This window comes from Aspergillus caelatus (genome assembly GCF_009193585.1).
Source record: "Aspergillus caelatus strain CBS 763.97 unplaced genomic scaffold BDV27scaffold_17, whole genome shotgun sequence".
NCBI lineage: Eukaryota > Fungi > Ascomycota > Eurotiomycetes > Eurotiales > Aspergillaceae > Aspergillus > Aspergillus caelatus.
In genome coordinates, this window is record NW_022475280.1 from 104,731 (window position 1) to 120,133 (window position 15,403).

The 15,403-nt window shown below is 48.7% G+C and overlaps 4 protein-coding genes across 4 annotated transcripts; 2 read left to right on the top strand and 2 right to left on the bottom strand.

Moving 5' to 3' along the window:
• Nucleotides 1-271: 271 nt before the first annotated feature.
• Nucleotides 272-1,547, bottom strand: sidJ (putative siderophore biosynthesis lipase/esterase; the record flags this gene model as incomplete). Its single annotated transcript, XM_032074292.1, has 2 exons — nucleotides 1,344-1,547; nucleotides 272-1,279 (listed from the first exon to the last, which is right to left on the bottom strand). The coding sequence occupies exons 1-2, from the start codon at nucleotides 1,395-1,397 to the stop codon at nucleotides 272-274; spliced, it is 1,062 nt and encodes a 353-aa protein (XP_031931993.1). The 5' UTR covers nucleotides 1,398-1,547.
• Nucleotides 1,548-4,264: 2,717 nt separating this feature from the next.
• On the bottom strand, nucleotides 4,265-5,689 carry BDV27DRAFT_141607 (GNAT family N-acetyltransferase; the record flags this gene model as incomplete). The annotated part of the gene is made up of 2 exons (XM_032069851.1): nucleotides 4,265-4,636; nucleotides 4,706-5,689. The coding sequence occupies 2 exons, from the start codon at nucleotides 5,687-5,689 to the stop codon at nucleotides 4,265-4,267; spliced, it is 1,356 nt and encodes a 451-aa protein (XP_031931994.1).
• A 358-nt stretch (nucleotides 5,690-6,047) lies between these two features.
• On the top strand, nucleotides 6,048-7,083 carry sidH (enoyl-CoA hydratase/isomerase family protein; the record flags this gene model as incomplete). The annotated part of the gene is made up of 2 exons (XM_032074293.1): nucleotides 6,048-6,276; nucleotides 6,346-7,083. The coding sequence occupies 2 exons, from the start codon at nucleotides 6,048-6,050 to the stop codon at nucleotides 6,930-6,932; spliced, it is 816 nt and encodes a 271-aa protein (XP_031931995.1). The 3' UTR covers nucleotides 6,933-7,083.
• Nucleotides 7,084-8,256: 1,173 nt separating this feature from the next.
• On the top strand, nucleotides 8,257-14,829 carry sidD (nonribosomal peptide synthase SidD; the record flags this gene model as incomplete). The annotated part of the gene is made up of 3 exons (XM_032071815.1): nucleotides 8,257-8,703; nucleotides 8,757-14,596; nucleotides 14,733-14,829. The coding sequence occupies 3 exons, from the start codon at nucleotides 8,257-8,259 to the stop codon at nucleotides 14,827-14,829; spliced, it is 6,384 nt and encodes a 2,127-aa protein (XP_031931996.1).
• Between the last annotated feature and the right edge of the window lie 574 nt (nucleotides 14,830-15,403).

Sequence of the window (15,403 nt, forward strand, 5' to 3'; positions counted from 1 at the left end):
ACAGAGGCGGTTTTCTAGCAGCTAATAGCGAGGACAAGGGCATCATATCGGACGTGGACGAATGAAACACCAACCCGAGCCCGCGGTCCTTTCAAGCGTTCCTATGCCGCTCTGCTTTTCCATAAACGCTGGTATCAATTTTGCATAGGCCTTCTACAGCGATGTGTCTGAGCAGTATAAGGGATCCTAACGTAGCATATCATTATCCATTCCGTCCTTAATATGGTTTCACATATATACATTCTAGTTGTTATTATCATAGCAATATCTTTCACGCCTCCTCAGCACCACGCAAGTACCCTATAACCTTCTCAACCAGGAACTTCCTCGGCTCCGCCTGATCATCATTACTCAAAGCATGCGAAGCATTCGGAATCACAGCACTATGCTCCTGATCCCAGATGGGGGCCTTCCCATCCCGATCCGTCACTTTCCTCCACTTCTCCAACAACTGCTCCTTATCAACCCAATCGGGAACCGACTGATCCGCCCCCGAAAACAAAACCATAAGCTTATGCTTCAGCAAACCTCCCTGTTTAATCTTCCCAAAGGTTTTCGATAGCTGTTCCTCACTCAAATCCGAGCTAAACATATCATCCTCTCCAGGAGAATCGGGGCTATCAGGACTAACAAGACTCAAAAGTCTCCGACAGCTAAGGGGCGTGTTGGGCGGATACCCCATGGTCCCTGTCAAATTAATAGGAAGCAAAGTATCAAACCCGCTATCCTTATCTTTCGCAACACCCTCTCTGGCCAGAGCCACAACCTTATCATAAATCTCCCGGACTTCGCTGGGCGACTTGCCCCCAATACCCCATTTAAGCACCCATTTGATCGCCTCCCGATCCGAGACAGGCGCCTGCATAATTGCACCGTCAAGGGCCATGCGCTTAATATGCTCCAGCGTCGGGTCGAACGCGGGAGTAGTGGTGTGCGGGTTAGGTCGGGAGAGGTAGTGCACTACGCACTGACTACCCGTCGAATGGCCCATGAGGACGATCTTTCCGTTGCCGAATTTCTCGGTCTTGTAATCTTTGATGTAGTTTAGACATTGGGCTATTTCGTTCGTGTCGCGGTCCAGATGGCCGAGACCCCATGATTGGTAGGATGATGTGAGGTTCAGGGTGAAGAGAGACCATTCTGTGGGTTGAAGGGCGTGTGCAAGGTCCGCCATATAGGATGTTGTTGCGAGGCCATCGCCTAGACCGCCAACAAAGAGGAGACTGTGTGGTTTTCTGACGGTCGAGGTTGTGTATTCGAATGTGACGAGGGTTTCGGTCTGGCATTCATCACCATCAAGTCAGTTATATTCATTATATATATTCGGTGAGGGTGACTCTCACATAATGATGGAGGATACCGGGAAGACCGCCCTTTGGCCAGAATTTAGAGTACATCTTGAACAGCTAACCAGATACAAGAGATCCTGATGTCACTTTTTTGCTTGGCTGATCGAACTCTTGTCAAACTAGTGAGTAGTAGTTCGTGTGTGTGTGTGTGTGTGTGGCTTTTGTGAACTAAGATTAAGTCAAGAAGTTCGTTGCAACAGTCCGTTTTCTGCAGGAGAGTGGAATTTCCGAGATCGGATTCATGTGCCTTTGTTTGGCGCTTTTCGTCGGCGTTGGGATGCGGTGGATATCTTCATGATGAGGGTGGTTCGACTCGAAATGACGGACCCACTTGTGAGTGGTTTGGTTCGGGTTGCGATGATAATTATCGGAACCGAAGCGACCCATTGACCCAGCGTAGCAGACTCCGGACACGAGGTGCAGGTTGTGAATGAAAAGAGAAAAATCAAATATTCTTGGCATATTATCTGGTATCAAGGACGTAATCGATTTATTACATGGTGTAAGATGTATTTCGGAGAATATTATGGACTAGTAACACCCAAGTGGAGCACAAACTTTCACCGGACATTGAAAATTGGATACAGGTACGCTAAGAAAATGGATCAGATTAGATATTCTGGCGGCAGTCGGGATCTGATTAGATTACCCTTCGGTCAAAGTCCCAATTCGGACTATAGACCTAAAGTTAGCAACTTTGAGCTCGGCTCTTGCGACGCTGCTGGGCATGGTCGAACAAATATCAGATTCGCCACTTTTAAAAGTAGTACCTCTTCCTTAGGACGAACACACTGCTTCGTCGCCTACTGCCAGGACCCGGGTTGTAGATAGCAGAAAATAATACCATAGGTGCATAAACATGTGCTCAGTCATTCGTATATGCAGCCTGGATGCACACCAGTCTACAATGAATTTATGGATCCCACCTCAATGTATCTTATCAGCGGCAGGTTCCGACACGTCGATGTAACTGGACACGATCAGGCATATATTCGCATCCTGCATGAATTACCCCTCAATACTATGGATCGAGAAGGCTGGGGGTCGCCAGACTGTTAGGCTATGTTTCCATCTTAATGTAAAGATACAACCTGGAACGACATTACATATTCCACTGGTTTCAGTACCTACTGAGGTCGTTGGGCACTGAAAATACTTTGTACCAGATAGAGACAATATGAAAATATATCTGCATTAACCCCATCTAGGAAGCTCATGATTCGCTCCATCCCGCCACCAGTAAGCTGCACATGGCATTCAACGTAGGGAACGTGCATAAAGACCCATTGTGCTCCGGTCTAGTGCCACATTAAAACTGAAACCTGCATATTAAAAGTTGTAGCCTTATTCAAGCCAAGCAGTAACATGACGAGTCACGAGAGGTGTGCGTGAATATTTCCTGATACTAAAACTCCTCCAATTGTAGTACAGAACAAGCGAGCCAAGATCACAGCCAAAGCTTGCGACAGCCACTCATGATTCTTGGGCTTGTAAATCTCGAACTCTGGGCGTATTCACTTTGAAAAACTACCACACCTGCCTGAGTCTGGTTTTGCGAAAGTGGGGACGAGGTAAACAAAAACGACGTGGTGATAATGTATTTTACCGTACTGTATGTACTATCAGCTACTTCAAGATACGTGGTAAGCTTGGTATTTTTGAAATCCACCGGCAACTTGGCAAACAAAACATCGCTAGTCTCATATTAACGATTCCTTCCTTAGGGCTCAGTAATATCCCCTACCACGGTCTCTCCTTTGGCACTAAAGACTCCTTACCTAATAATCAAATGAGCGAATTTTATCAGATCAAACTAACCCACCACAACAGGCAACAACCCCAGTGAGAAAAGTAATCCAATATCAAACCCCGGTCCACAACGATTCCATCCCACTAAATCACGGATCAGATAAATTCTGCGCCCAATACCCACCACACCGAACCGAAATAGGATCCGAGAAAATGCAATTGTGGTCGGAAAGTCCCGCTCGTCAATCATTGACTCGATGAGGGAATAAAAACCGGAATGAAGGTCGGTGGGTAACTGGGGTCGAGCGTTTTTACTAGAGCAGTCTAGAGTCTCGGCGAGAGAAATTTGTTTCATAGATTCGGACGCCGATGCTTCATTGGTGTTAGCTTATCTGATAAAATGAAATTATCTGATTAGATTGATAGGCTGCATGAATGTTCCGATTGGTGGTCTTGGCGGGTGTAACCTGCACTTTCGTTTTAGGTTTTTCATATCGTTTTTTATTTTTTCTTTTTCTCTCGCAAGCGATCGGGAGTTACTTCGCTTCCGCTCGTACACCGGAATTCCTACCGGTATGCCAGGGTAGCTTTTACTCCGGTATCGTTTGCTCGATCATCGACGTTGACTCCTGGCCCACCTTATACCCGTTGGTTTGGCGAGCCGGGTGCTGTCTCCAGCCCTATCCAAAACAGTAACTGATTTACAATATTTGCCCTGGTAGCTAAATGCCTTTTTCGAATAATAAAGCCGAGTGCAGCGGAATTCTAGGCATTCGTAAAACGAAAAATTCTGACTCCCGCTTAACGATTGACTAGTTCCTGGGCGAGACGATACTTCCTAACTTGGCGTATCCGGCTAGAATATAATCGGATCTTTCCGCCAATATTCGTGAGGGGTTCATCTCTCTAACCGATTCTCAGTTCGGCTTTTCCTTATCTGATTTTGCCGAACTGCAGTGTAGATACTTGCTGTTGCGCCTGGTTATTGTCACCATAGATTGAGTAAACCGGCATAATCCCTACAACATCCTTTAATTTTACAGCAATGGGACCAAAGCATATACCAAGATGACACAGTAGTATGAGGAAGCATCCCATAGCACATATTTACATATCACCAATTTATACAAGACTCATCTCATCGCTTTTCCATAAGAAATCAAAAGCTAAAGTTTTGCATCAAAAGCCATCCGATCCGAGCTCTCCAATGGTCTCTCCCGTCCATCCCAGAAAAGTGGGCACAATTGGAACCACTTCTCACGACTGCAATGCACATGGACAGAGCGCTTATGACCAAGGTCAACATATTTCTGAATTGTCAATCCTTGAGCATTCTCGTAAGACAGAACAGTCGTATTTGTCGCCTTCGGCTCGCCGACCACAGCCTGCGTGCGCGGCTCATCGAGGAAAATGTAGTGGATTACGCTACCCCACCAGGCGTTTACGCGGTATGCGCCGCGGACACTGCTTTCGCCGACGAGGGAGTGGCGACCGCGGTCGTAGTCGGCTGCGTCGTAATGGGCGCCGTAGTGATCTTCCTGTTTGGGTGGTTAGAATCAGGTATACTATAATTAAGGGGAAATGTATGGTGGATGATGTAGACGCACCTTAGCCCAGTAAACTTCGAAGTATGCGAACTTGAAATCGTCGAACCGGCCGAATAAGCAGAGGACGTGTTTACCTTCATGTAGGCGGCGCAGGTACTCGCGGTGCTCGTCTAGGGTACCGGTCTCGTTCCAGCCCTTTGCGACGCGCGGGTCGTTTTGCCATTTGTTGAAAAGCCGGAGGTGCTCCTCGTCCTGCCAGTCGACTGCCATGAGGGAGAAATGCTTGTCCAGATGCGGGATGTAGCGACTGTAGACCAAGGATCCCGGGGTGGGCTTTGTAGGGCGAATGGGATGACGAGCGTAAATACGCTCTTCGGGGAACTTCATCGAGAACTCATAGTTCTGCGCGAGGGCTGGATATTGACTGACGGATTTCCGGAGGAGGCCGTGGATGTCCTGGTCGACGGCCCAAATGGGTCGGGGGCCGAGTGGTGAGGCGGCGCCTTGCCAGAAGGCGGAGCGGAGAAGGACGAGGGTGTTGACGTCGGAGAATTTGTTTTCATTGCCGAATGGGACCCGGCGAGAGGGGAAGGGGACTGTCAGGCCGGTGCGAATGCATTCATCGCGAATGATCTCGCTGCTAGATCCGATCAAATCTAGCCGCAGGATCTCGTATTGTGGGTGGGTTAGGAAGGTTGCGTGGATGACGTTCCAGATCTGGCCGAGAGTTGGTGCCTCTGGGCTTGTCCATTGGAATGAGATTCCTGGCGCTCTGCGGGTTCGCGCCCAGGGACTATTGTCATTATCGGGGATCTCCTTAGCGGTTTCGTCCCAGGAAACATCTGTGTAGGTGAGGGAATTGTTGTGTAGTGGTTCTGGCAGTTGCTGTCCAAGCGAAGAATCATGCAATTGGAGTTGAAGCACTCGTGGTGTGGATTCGGAGACAATGTGAATTTTGTAGCTAGTGAGGTATGGATGAGGAAGTTTTACCCAAGGATATGATGGTGTACCCTTGGGTGTAGACTCTGGGAGGGACAAGCTCATTTTTACGGGGATCTGAAGGTTGCTCTGGGATATATCTAAGCAATTGAGCATTTGTACCGAGGACAGCGACTTTCGAAGCGCAAGGATCTGGGCCTAATATATAAGACATTGGGGAGAGGTAACTCCGAGGCCCAGAGACGGTTAAGTGGAGAAAGTCTACACTATACGGACAGCCAAGCACCAAGAAACCCGGAAATTTGGCTAGAATCGTGCATTGGTCCATGTGAAGCTGGCCAAGATATTATTTCTTTACTATATCGGGTCCTTTTACTTAAAACGTGGTAAAGCCACTCGCCACGAACCCTCTGTACTTCCTCTTCCCCGCCCCGAGTTATCTTCGCTTATAGATTAATACACTATGTCAACAGGCGTCCAGCATCCAGCAGTCCAAGGCTGTCTGGTCTCATTTCCTGCTCCGAACATTCTCCTCCTCACACTGAACCGTCCAAAGCAACGCAATTCCATACCACTTGCTACGAGCGCTGAGATACAGCGACTATGGGAATGGTTCGATCAGGAGCCCACTCTCCAGGTGGCAATAATAACAGGAATCGGAGAATCCTTTTGCGCCGGAGCTGATCTCAAAGGTACCAGTTGTCCTTACACTTCGCCTCAAGTTACTTGTTGTAGGCCATTCATCTCACATCATCCTACAGAATGGAACGAACTTAATGCCCGAGGTGAAACCAACGAGATGACAGCACCCGGCCTGGCCGGGCTCCCTCGCCGGCGAGGAGGAAAGCCAATTATCGCCGCTGTCAACGGATACTGTCTAGGGGGCGGATTTGAGATGATAGTTAATTGCGATATTGTCGTCGCCAGTGAGCGAGCTACCTTCGGGCTGCCCGAAGTACAACGAGGAATTGCTGCTGTTGCAGGCTCTCTGCCTCGGTTGGTTCGGGTGCTGGGCAAACAACGAGCCGCGGAGATTGCGTTAAGTGGTCTGACTTTCCCTGCATCGCAACTAGAGCGCTGGGGGTTGGTGAATCGCGTGGTGGAGCATGGTCAGCTAGTAGCCACAGCAGTGGAGATAGCAAGCGCTATCGCGAAGAATAGTCCGGACAGCATCCGCGTTACGATGGAGGGTCTCCATTACGCGTGGGAGATTGCCAGTGTGGAAGAAGGCAGTACCGCCTTGGTAGACCGGTGGTATCCTAAGCTCATGGCTGGGGAAAATTTCCACGAAGGCGTGAGAGCATTTGTGGAGAAACGGAAACCGAAGTGGAGGGCTTCTAACTTGTAATCTATGTATAGTAAGTACTAAGAATTGAAATGGTGATTGATAGGGAATCTCTCGCCTAAGTTGTTCCGAGCAAAATTGGATCAATACAGCCAAGACCACTACCAAGACCACAATAAATTAATTAATTATACTAAGAATCCACTAAGTCGGGCAAGGCATTTCTTGTATCAATAGATTAATTAGCATGCTATGATAGTATTCTGTAGAGGACTTGGCGGTTCCTCAAAAATTCGTCGTTATTATCCTTCTCTCGACATTCTTCCCCAAGAGGTTTCGTTATTCTCAATGGGTCCAGGGTCCTGCAGAGATCATCTCTATATTTAACATGACATGGCTATCACCGTTGATCCTGCTCCCTACAGAGTACTGATCAGCTATACGACCTTATCTTGGCATCTTGTGTGCTTAACCGTACGGAAGTTATCGTCAATTGTGTCCTAAAATTATTACAAGATACTAGGGTATTTCCGGTGGGTCGACCAAGGGTTCTTTTGGGTAATGGGTCCCGTATTAGTTGAATTTTTGCATCTTGGCCCCCATAAAGGCAGAGTTCTCAGAAAAAGAAAAATAAAAGGAGAAAAGAAGAGGAAAAGCGGAAATTAACAACTCTCTTGAGAGAGTCCATTTCTCTTGGTCTTTTTCTAAGAACCATATTACCTTAATGTGTGTTTTACCAGCGTGAGAATAACGCAGGTTTTCCGCGGCTATGACGGTGGTATTATGATCAGGTGATGCGGGCATCCCTAATCCCCCACGCCAGTGGCAGAACTTTAGCTCCGTCACGATCCTGCGAATGGAACCTGTGGATAAAAACAAATAGAAGCTGAGAATAAAATTCCGTAACATATTTGCTGTCTTCTGTGCTGAGGTCAAACATACCATACATACATACCATTTTCGTACTGTACAAAGCGTACTGTACAAAGCGTACTGTACAAGCGTACTATACCTAAACAGCATTGGGGTCCCATCCGTTCATCGGACACACGGGTACGGAGTGCATGCACATACTCTGTTCTACTTGCTTCCAAGAGACATGTGGGCATCTAACAAGCCCACAGCCCCCTATCATGGCGATCTCGGTCAGACTATGTAGAGTACCTGCAGGTACGGAGTTATTCAGGTTGTTTTCCGGCTCGTCCGTCTGTGGAGGACAAGGCTAGCACGACCTTGGTTGCTTAGTTATATAACTTGCGCCTTACCACTTCAGTGCGGTCCGACTAGTCCAAAGGTCCAGTAAATTGAACGGCCGAGGTCCAACCCCTCCTCCTACCCTTATACCCCGCCAAGATTTCGAGTCCAGATAGGCTGGACTACCGGGAGAATGGCTATACAGGTTGATGGTATACACGATCAAAGCCAGCACAGGAATGAATCCGTTGACGTATCGTCTGCGGGTCAGGCTGATGGCGACGGCTTCACATCTTTTGAGGTCGCTGGCCTTATAGCTGACGAGCCCGCCACTCCCACTGGCATGAGGGAGGAAATTTTGCTTATATCATGGCTTATCGTGCTTTTGCGAACCCGCGAAAGGGGTCAGATCCGATACGACTGGGCATACAAAGGTCGTGAACATGAGCCAATAAAAGCCTGTCTGTCGATGGGAGAACTGGTGACAGGATTGCAAGATATTGTCGGGCAGGCCACGGCAGCAATTTCTCAACATATCAAGACCGTCGTATCGAGTGAGGGTGCCACTGTGTCCAACCCCGCCTCACTCCTGCTGAGCACGGGTTCTCTGTCGCAAACATCGGAAGATGTGAAAGATGAAGTAAGTGACGAAGTTTACATCGGATATCATGTAACTGACTGGTACGGGGAAAGGGTGCAATTCACCTCGAGACATGCTTCGAGAATGGCCGACTCGCGATCCGCCCAGCCTGGCGCTCCGAAACGATGCTAGAATTCACAGTAACACAACACGTGAAGTCGCTGGTCGACACCGTCAAGATGTGCCTGTCGAATCCCAATGCGTCTATTGAAGCCTGCCTTCGGCCAACTGCGAGTGATTTGGATGCGATATGGGGATGGAATCACGAGCTCCCTCCTTCATACAACTTCTGCATGCACGATGTAGTTTCCGAACAATCCCATAGATTCCCGGACAAGGTCGCAATCTCATCATGGGATGGCGAGTTGACGTATGGCCAAATCGAACAATATTCCACGTTTGTGGCAGGCTCATTGAAGAAAATGGGTGTGGAGGTACATGATTTCATACCGGTTTGCTTTGAGAAATCAAGGTGGACAATCGTCGCTGTACTTGCGGTGATGAAAGCAGGAGGGACTTTGGTGATGATGGACCCAACCCTTCCGCTTGCTCGTCTTCAGAATATGGCGAAGCAAGTCGGTGCGAAGGCAATGGTATCGTCCCGCAACCAGCATGAGTTGGCAACAACTATCATGCCAGATGGAAAGCACACCGTTGTGGAAGCAGACGCCTTCGCACACTTATCATATTCGGAACCCCTTCCACAGTTGCCGGCAGTCCCGTCATCTGCCCTAATGTACATAATATTCACTTCTGGCAGCACGGGTACGCCCAAAGGAGTCAAGATCTCTCACGAAACATATACAAGCAGTGCGTTCCCACGAGCAAAGGCTGTTGGGTATACGGAGGAGTCCAGGGTTCTCGATTTTGCATCCTACGCTTTCGATGTCAGTATCGACAGCATGCTTTTGACTTTAGCAAACGGTGGTTGTCTTTGCATTCCCTCTGATGAGGATCGACTGAATGATATTAATGAAGTGATACGAAAAATGAAAATCAACTACGCAGGTATAACTCCTTCTGTGGCCCGAATTCTGGAGCCTGATGTAATAGCATCGCTGAGTGCTCTGGGTCTCGGAGGAGAGGCGGCAGCGGCGACGGATGTGACGCGCTGGGGCCAAGACACTAGGATTGTGATAGGTTACGGTCCCTGTGAATGCACGATCGGATGTACGGTGAACAGCGATACTGCCACTGGTAGAGACTATATCTCTATTGGGACAGGAAACGGAGCAGCCATCTGGGTTGCCGACCCTAATGACCACAATGTGCTAATGCCAGTCGGCGCTGTGGGCGAGCTACTTGTTGAGGGCCCGATTGTAGGACAGGGCTACTTGAATGATCCAGACAAAACCGCAGCCGCTTTCATCCACGACCCAACCTGGCTTGTCGCTGGCCACAATGGCTATGCTGGCCGTTCGGGACGTCTGTACAAGACTGGAGACCTTGGAAAATATGATCCGGACGGTTCTGGGGGCATTGTCTTTGCTGGGCGAAAGGACACGCAGGTCAAACTGCGAGGACAACGTGTCGAGCTGGGTGAAATCGAGAGCCAGCTTAATACCCGACTAACTGCAGATATCACCGTGATTGCGGAAGTGATTAAGCCTCAGTCTTCCGGTGGCCAGCCCACGTTGGTGGCATTCCTTGCGTCCCAGTCCACGAAGAAGAACGGGGATACTGAATTAAAGTCGGCAGAACTATCCGATGACCTGCGCAAAACGCTGTCAACAGCTGATACAGAGATCGCAAAGGTTTTGCCGCGTTATATGGTGCCAAACGCATATATCCCAGTCAATTACATTCCAGTTTTGATTTCGGGAAAGACGGACCGCAAACGGCTCCGTGAATTTGGTGCCACAGTAGATTTACAACAGCTGGATCAAGGAACAAACAGCGGGCCAACACGGGAGTTAACGGACCTTGAGCAAAAGCTGCGCCAGGGTTGGGGCCAAGTATTGAAACTGGATCCCCAAGGTATTCGACTTGACGACAATTTCTTCGCACTCGGTGGTGACTCCCTGGCGGCCATGAGACTTGTGTCTGTGTGCAGAGCGGACGGTCTCGATCTCAGTGTCACCGGCACTTTTGGCAACCCTACACTTTCAGCGATGGCCAGCGTCATGACCATTGTCGATTCGAATGTAAAGACAGAAACACCGGCATTTTCAATGATTACCCAGGCTGTCGACAGTGCCTGTCTGGAAGCATCCGAAGCCTGCAGATCAGATCCTGCTGCCGTCGAAGATATCTACCCTTGTACTCCCACGCAAGAGTCGCTTTTCACCTTCTCACTGAAGTCAGTCAAGCCATATATCGCCCAGAGAGTCGCACGCATTCCCTCGCATATCAGTTCGGATGCATGGAGAAAGGCATGGGGAGAGGTTGTCACAGCAAGCCCCATCTTGCGCACTCGCGTGGCCCAGCTGCAGGAGCGTGGCCTTCAGCAAGTCGTGCTGAAGGAAACCATCTCGTGGAGGTCTTCGACCAATCTTGTACAGTACCTAGAGGATGATCGGAACGAGCGAATGAATCTTGGAGAGAGTTTAGCCCGATACGCCATAGTTAGCGATCCACAGACTGAGACGAGGTACATGGTCTGGACGATTCATCACGTGGTCTACGATGGGTGGTCAGAGCCAGTAATACTTAAGAATGTCAGTGACGCCTTGCAAGGCCAGCCGATTGAAACCCAGGCACAAATCAGAGACTTCGTCAAATGGGTGCGCGATACAGATGAAGTTGCTATGCAGGAATTCTGGCGACGGGAATTGAAAGGTGCGGTCGGACCTCAGTTTCCTCGATTGCCCACGAGAGACTACTTGCCAGTACCGGATGCTATGGTCGAACGTCAGATACCACTCGAGATAGGTTCCGGTTGGCCTTTCACACTGGCAACACTTATTCGGGGTGCCTGGGCCCTGGTGGCGTCACAGTACACTGGCAGCGACGATGTTGTGTTCGGTGAAACACTTACTGGGCGAGACATTTCGTTGCCCGGAGTGGAAAGCATTGTGGGCCCACTGATTGCAACGGTGCCTATCCGCGTACGTGTCCCTCGAACAAGCTCCGTCGAATCTTATCTGCGGGCTGTGCAGCAAAGCGTTGTGGCCCGTACCCCATATCAACATATGGGGATGCAAAACATTCGGAAGGTCAGTCAAGACGCACAACATGCATGTGAAGCTGGTACAGGCTTGGTTATCCAGCCAGAGCCGGAGTATGTAGGCAGCGAACTCGGTTTTGAGCTCGGAGACGTCGTACGTGAAGCGCTGCATTTCAACCCATATCCCCTTATGTTAGGCTGTGGTATACGAAAGGGTGGCTTTAGAATATGCGCAAATTTCGATAGCTCCCTGGTGGAGATCCCACAGATGGAACGAATCCTCGCGCAGCTCGAAATGGCTTGCTTGCAATTGACGAAAGGCCTTTCTAAAAGGATCGACAAAATATCCTGCCTGCCTGAGGCGGAACTGGATCAGATCTGGCAATGGAACCAAGTCGCCCCTTTGTCCTTGGACGAATCATCAGGAAGGCTTCGAGCAAATGTGAACATCAAGCAAGGATCCGTTTACCCTCCTACGGTGGTTCCCTGGGTGTGCGACCCGCGGAACCCATCGTTGCTATCACCAATCGGTTGTGTTGGAGAGCTCTGGCTCGAAGGTGCTTTCCTTTCAGGCGATGCCATTGAATCCCCCTCCTGGCTCTTGGCTGGCAGCTCTAATTTTAAAGGCCGGACGGGAAGAGTGCAGCCGACCGGAGACATGGTTAATTTACAAGAGGATAGAAGTTTAGTATTTGTTGGTCGAAAGGAGAATGTTGTGCCAGTTCAAGGGCATGCGGTGGATATCGCTGACGTCGAGTCTCATTTTTCAAAATATCTTCCACCAAACGTTCGTGCTGCGGCTGCTGTCTTCCAACCATCTTCAGATGGCGCCCACCCTGTGATAGAACAAGAGCTGGCCATTTTCATAGAGCAACAGCCTTCTGAGGAAGATAGTGTTGAGCTTCTATCGACAAAGTATGACATCACTTGTGAGGCTTCAGACACGCAAAACCTCTCGACGTCTGTTCGTGCCACAATTCCCGTTAGCCTTACAGTTGCACTGAAGCGGCTCAGCAAATTCATGCAAGACTCCCTTCCATCATACATGGTCCCCTCTGCCTACGTCGTTCTTGACAAATTGCCCACTGAGATGGATGAAGTCAACCACAGTCTGCTCAAGCAGCTAGCCTCGAATATTCCTAAACACATACTCACCCAGCTTCGTGAAGCCTTCCAGCAGGCCTGGACGAAGAACTTAGGGCAAACTAATATGTCCCTTACGGAGAGTACCCTGCGGTCCGCCTGGGCAAAGATACTAGGGATCAGTCCCGAGAAGATTGATGTTGATGATAACTTCTTCCGCCTAGGTGGCGATTCCGTTCTAGCCATGAAACTAGTCTCAAGCCTTCGTGTGCAGGGGCACAGTTTGTCAGTGGCCGACATCTTCCAACACATGCGTCTTGGTGATGCAGCTAAAGTCTTGAAACTGGGCCAGGTATCGCAACAGAAGGCCCAGCCTTACAAGGCTTTCTCGACTCTTGGTCATTTGGAGATAGAGCAGTTCTTGTCCGAAATTGTCCGGCCAAAACTTGCTGATGTTACATGGTCTATCCAAGACGTATGTCCGGTGACAGACTCCCAAGCACTCGACGTCAGAGCTACCATCCAAGGACCACGCACCTCGATACAATATACTATGTTGTACCTGGACAAGAACATCGATCGAGAGCAATTGTTCCGCGCCTGCAACGACCTGGTCAAGTCCCACGACATTCTGCGCACTGTCTTCATCCAACACGAATCTACCTTCTACCAGATTGTTTTGAATGAGCTGGACGTCACTGTAGCCATGTACCAAGCTGATAAGGATCTTGATCAATACATCAAGGACCTTTGCAAATCACACACAGAATCCAACTTCGACCTCGGATCGCCCTTCTTTAAGTTGCTCCATGTCGAGGGCGACGATGGTCAAGAATGCCTCATTCTAGGTCTTTCCCACGCCCAGTACGACGGAATGTCTCTTCCTAGGCTGCTACAAGATCTGGAAACTTTGTACACTGGCGGAAAGATCGTCGACTTCGAGCCGTTTTCAGCATACATCGCACGGATTTCCGACGAGAGTGTCCAAACCAAAGCAATCAACTATTGGCGGGACCTTCTGGACGGATCATCCCTGTCTGTTCTGGAAGGAACGTCAGTACAGCCTACGGACAAAGCCATATTCCAAACTAAGCCCGTCGAAGTCTCCCAGCCTCTCGACCTCGAAGAGATCACGACGGCGAATTTGCTCACCGCAGCTTGGGCACTGGTGCTGGCACGCCGTCTCCAAAAATCAGATGTGACATTTGGTGGCGTGACTTCAGGCCGAAACATCGACCTCACAAATGTGGAAAATGTTATGGGTCCCTGCTACCAATTAACCCCGATCAGAGTCACGTTCCAGTCACAGTGGACTGCGATGGATCTACTGCGATTTATTCAGAGACAAAGCGCCGAATCTGCGGCTCACGACTTCCTCGGATTTAATAAGATCTCCAAGCAATGCACGCAGTGGTCATCGGAAGCAACCTGTTTCGACTCCCTCGTCCATCATCAGGACTGGGATGATTTTGACACCATGCCTTTCGCCGGGGGAACTTGCAAGGTTGATATTCTGAACCCTGATGGCGATGCCCCTTACCCTTTGAAGGTTGTTTCATTTGTACGCGGTGGGCAATTGAATGTTGGAGTGGCTGGAAGCGAAAGAGATACAGCGTTCGTGGACGCTGCCCTTGAAGAGTTGGCTGCCACGGTCAAGGAACTGGCGACGCGTCGGTCGGAGCACGTGTCGCTTGACGGTCACATGTTATAGGCTTGAGATCGGTCAAAGTCGCCGATACCTTCTCAACATTGGTTCATGGATAACGATTTCATTTTATTCTTTTCGTGTATTTCTGTTAGGAGTCCATTCGCTTGTTATATCCTACTGATATATCATTAGAAATGTCAAGTACAGTTCTAAAGCAATTGTTCTTGCACCTCCCGCTGTTTCCTCAAGAGTTATGAAGTACGGGGTTTCTGTTATGAAGTCATTTTGAACAAACCTGTGTATTAAGGGTCTGTTGGAGGGAAATATTGTGGCATAAAATGAAGATTGGTGACTCGAAGTTTAATCGCAGTTATTATCGTTGTGTTTTACTTACTATAGAAGTGTAAAAATATGCCTGGTTGAAAAGATATATTTCCAATGAAGCCCTACGATCCATGTGCTCGTGTATTAAATATTGTACATAATTTCATCTACTACCTTTGAAGATTTTGAACAATTTAGATATTCGGGACTTGTACTACATATTCAATAACTGCAATAAGATTTGTCCAGATTAACTCAAAGTGTGTGTGTGTGTGTGTGTGTGTGTGTGTTTTGTTAATTGCCTGGTGATTGAGCTGTGAAGCGAAACGGCTTTAATCGCCAAGAAAATTTTACTACTGCTAAGCTATGAAGGAAAGCATCTAGATTGTACTTTTTACCTCTTGTCTTGCTAAATATAAAGACCACAAACTGAAATATTATCATATATAGATTAAGACATACCGCTATTATAAATATGTAGAAAGTCTATCAGGGGAATAATTTAAAAACAGACTTGGCAGATAGGCAATCAAAATGTT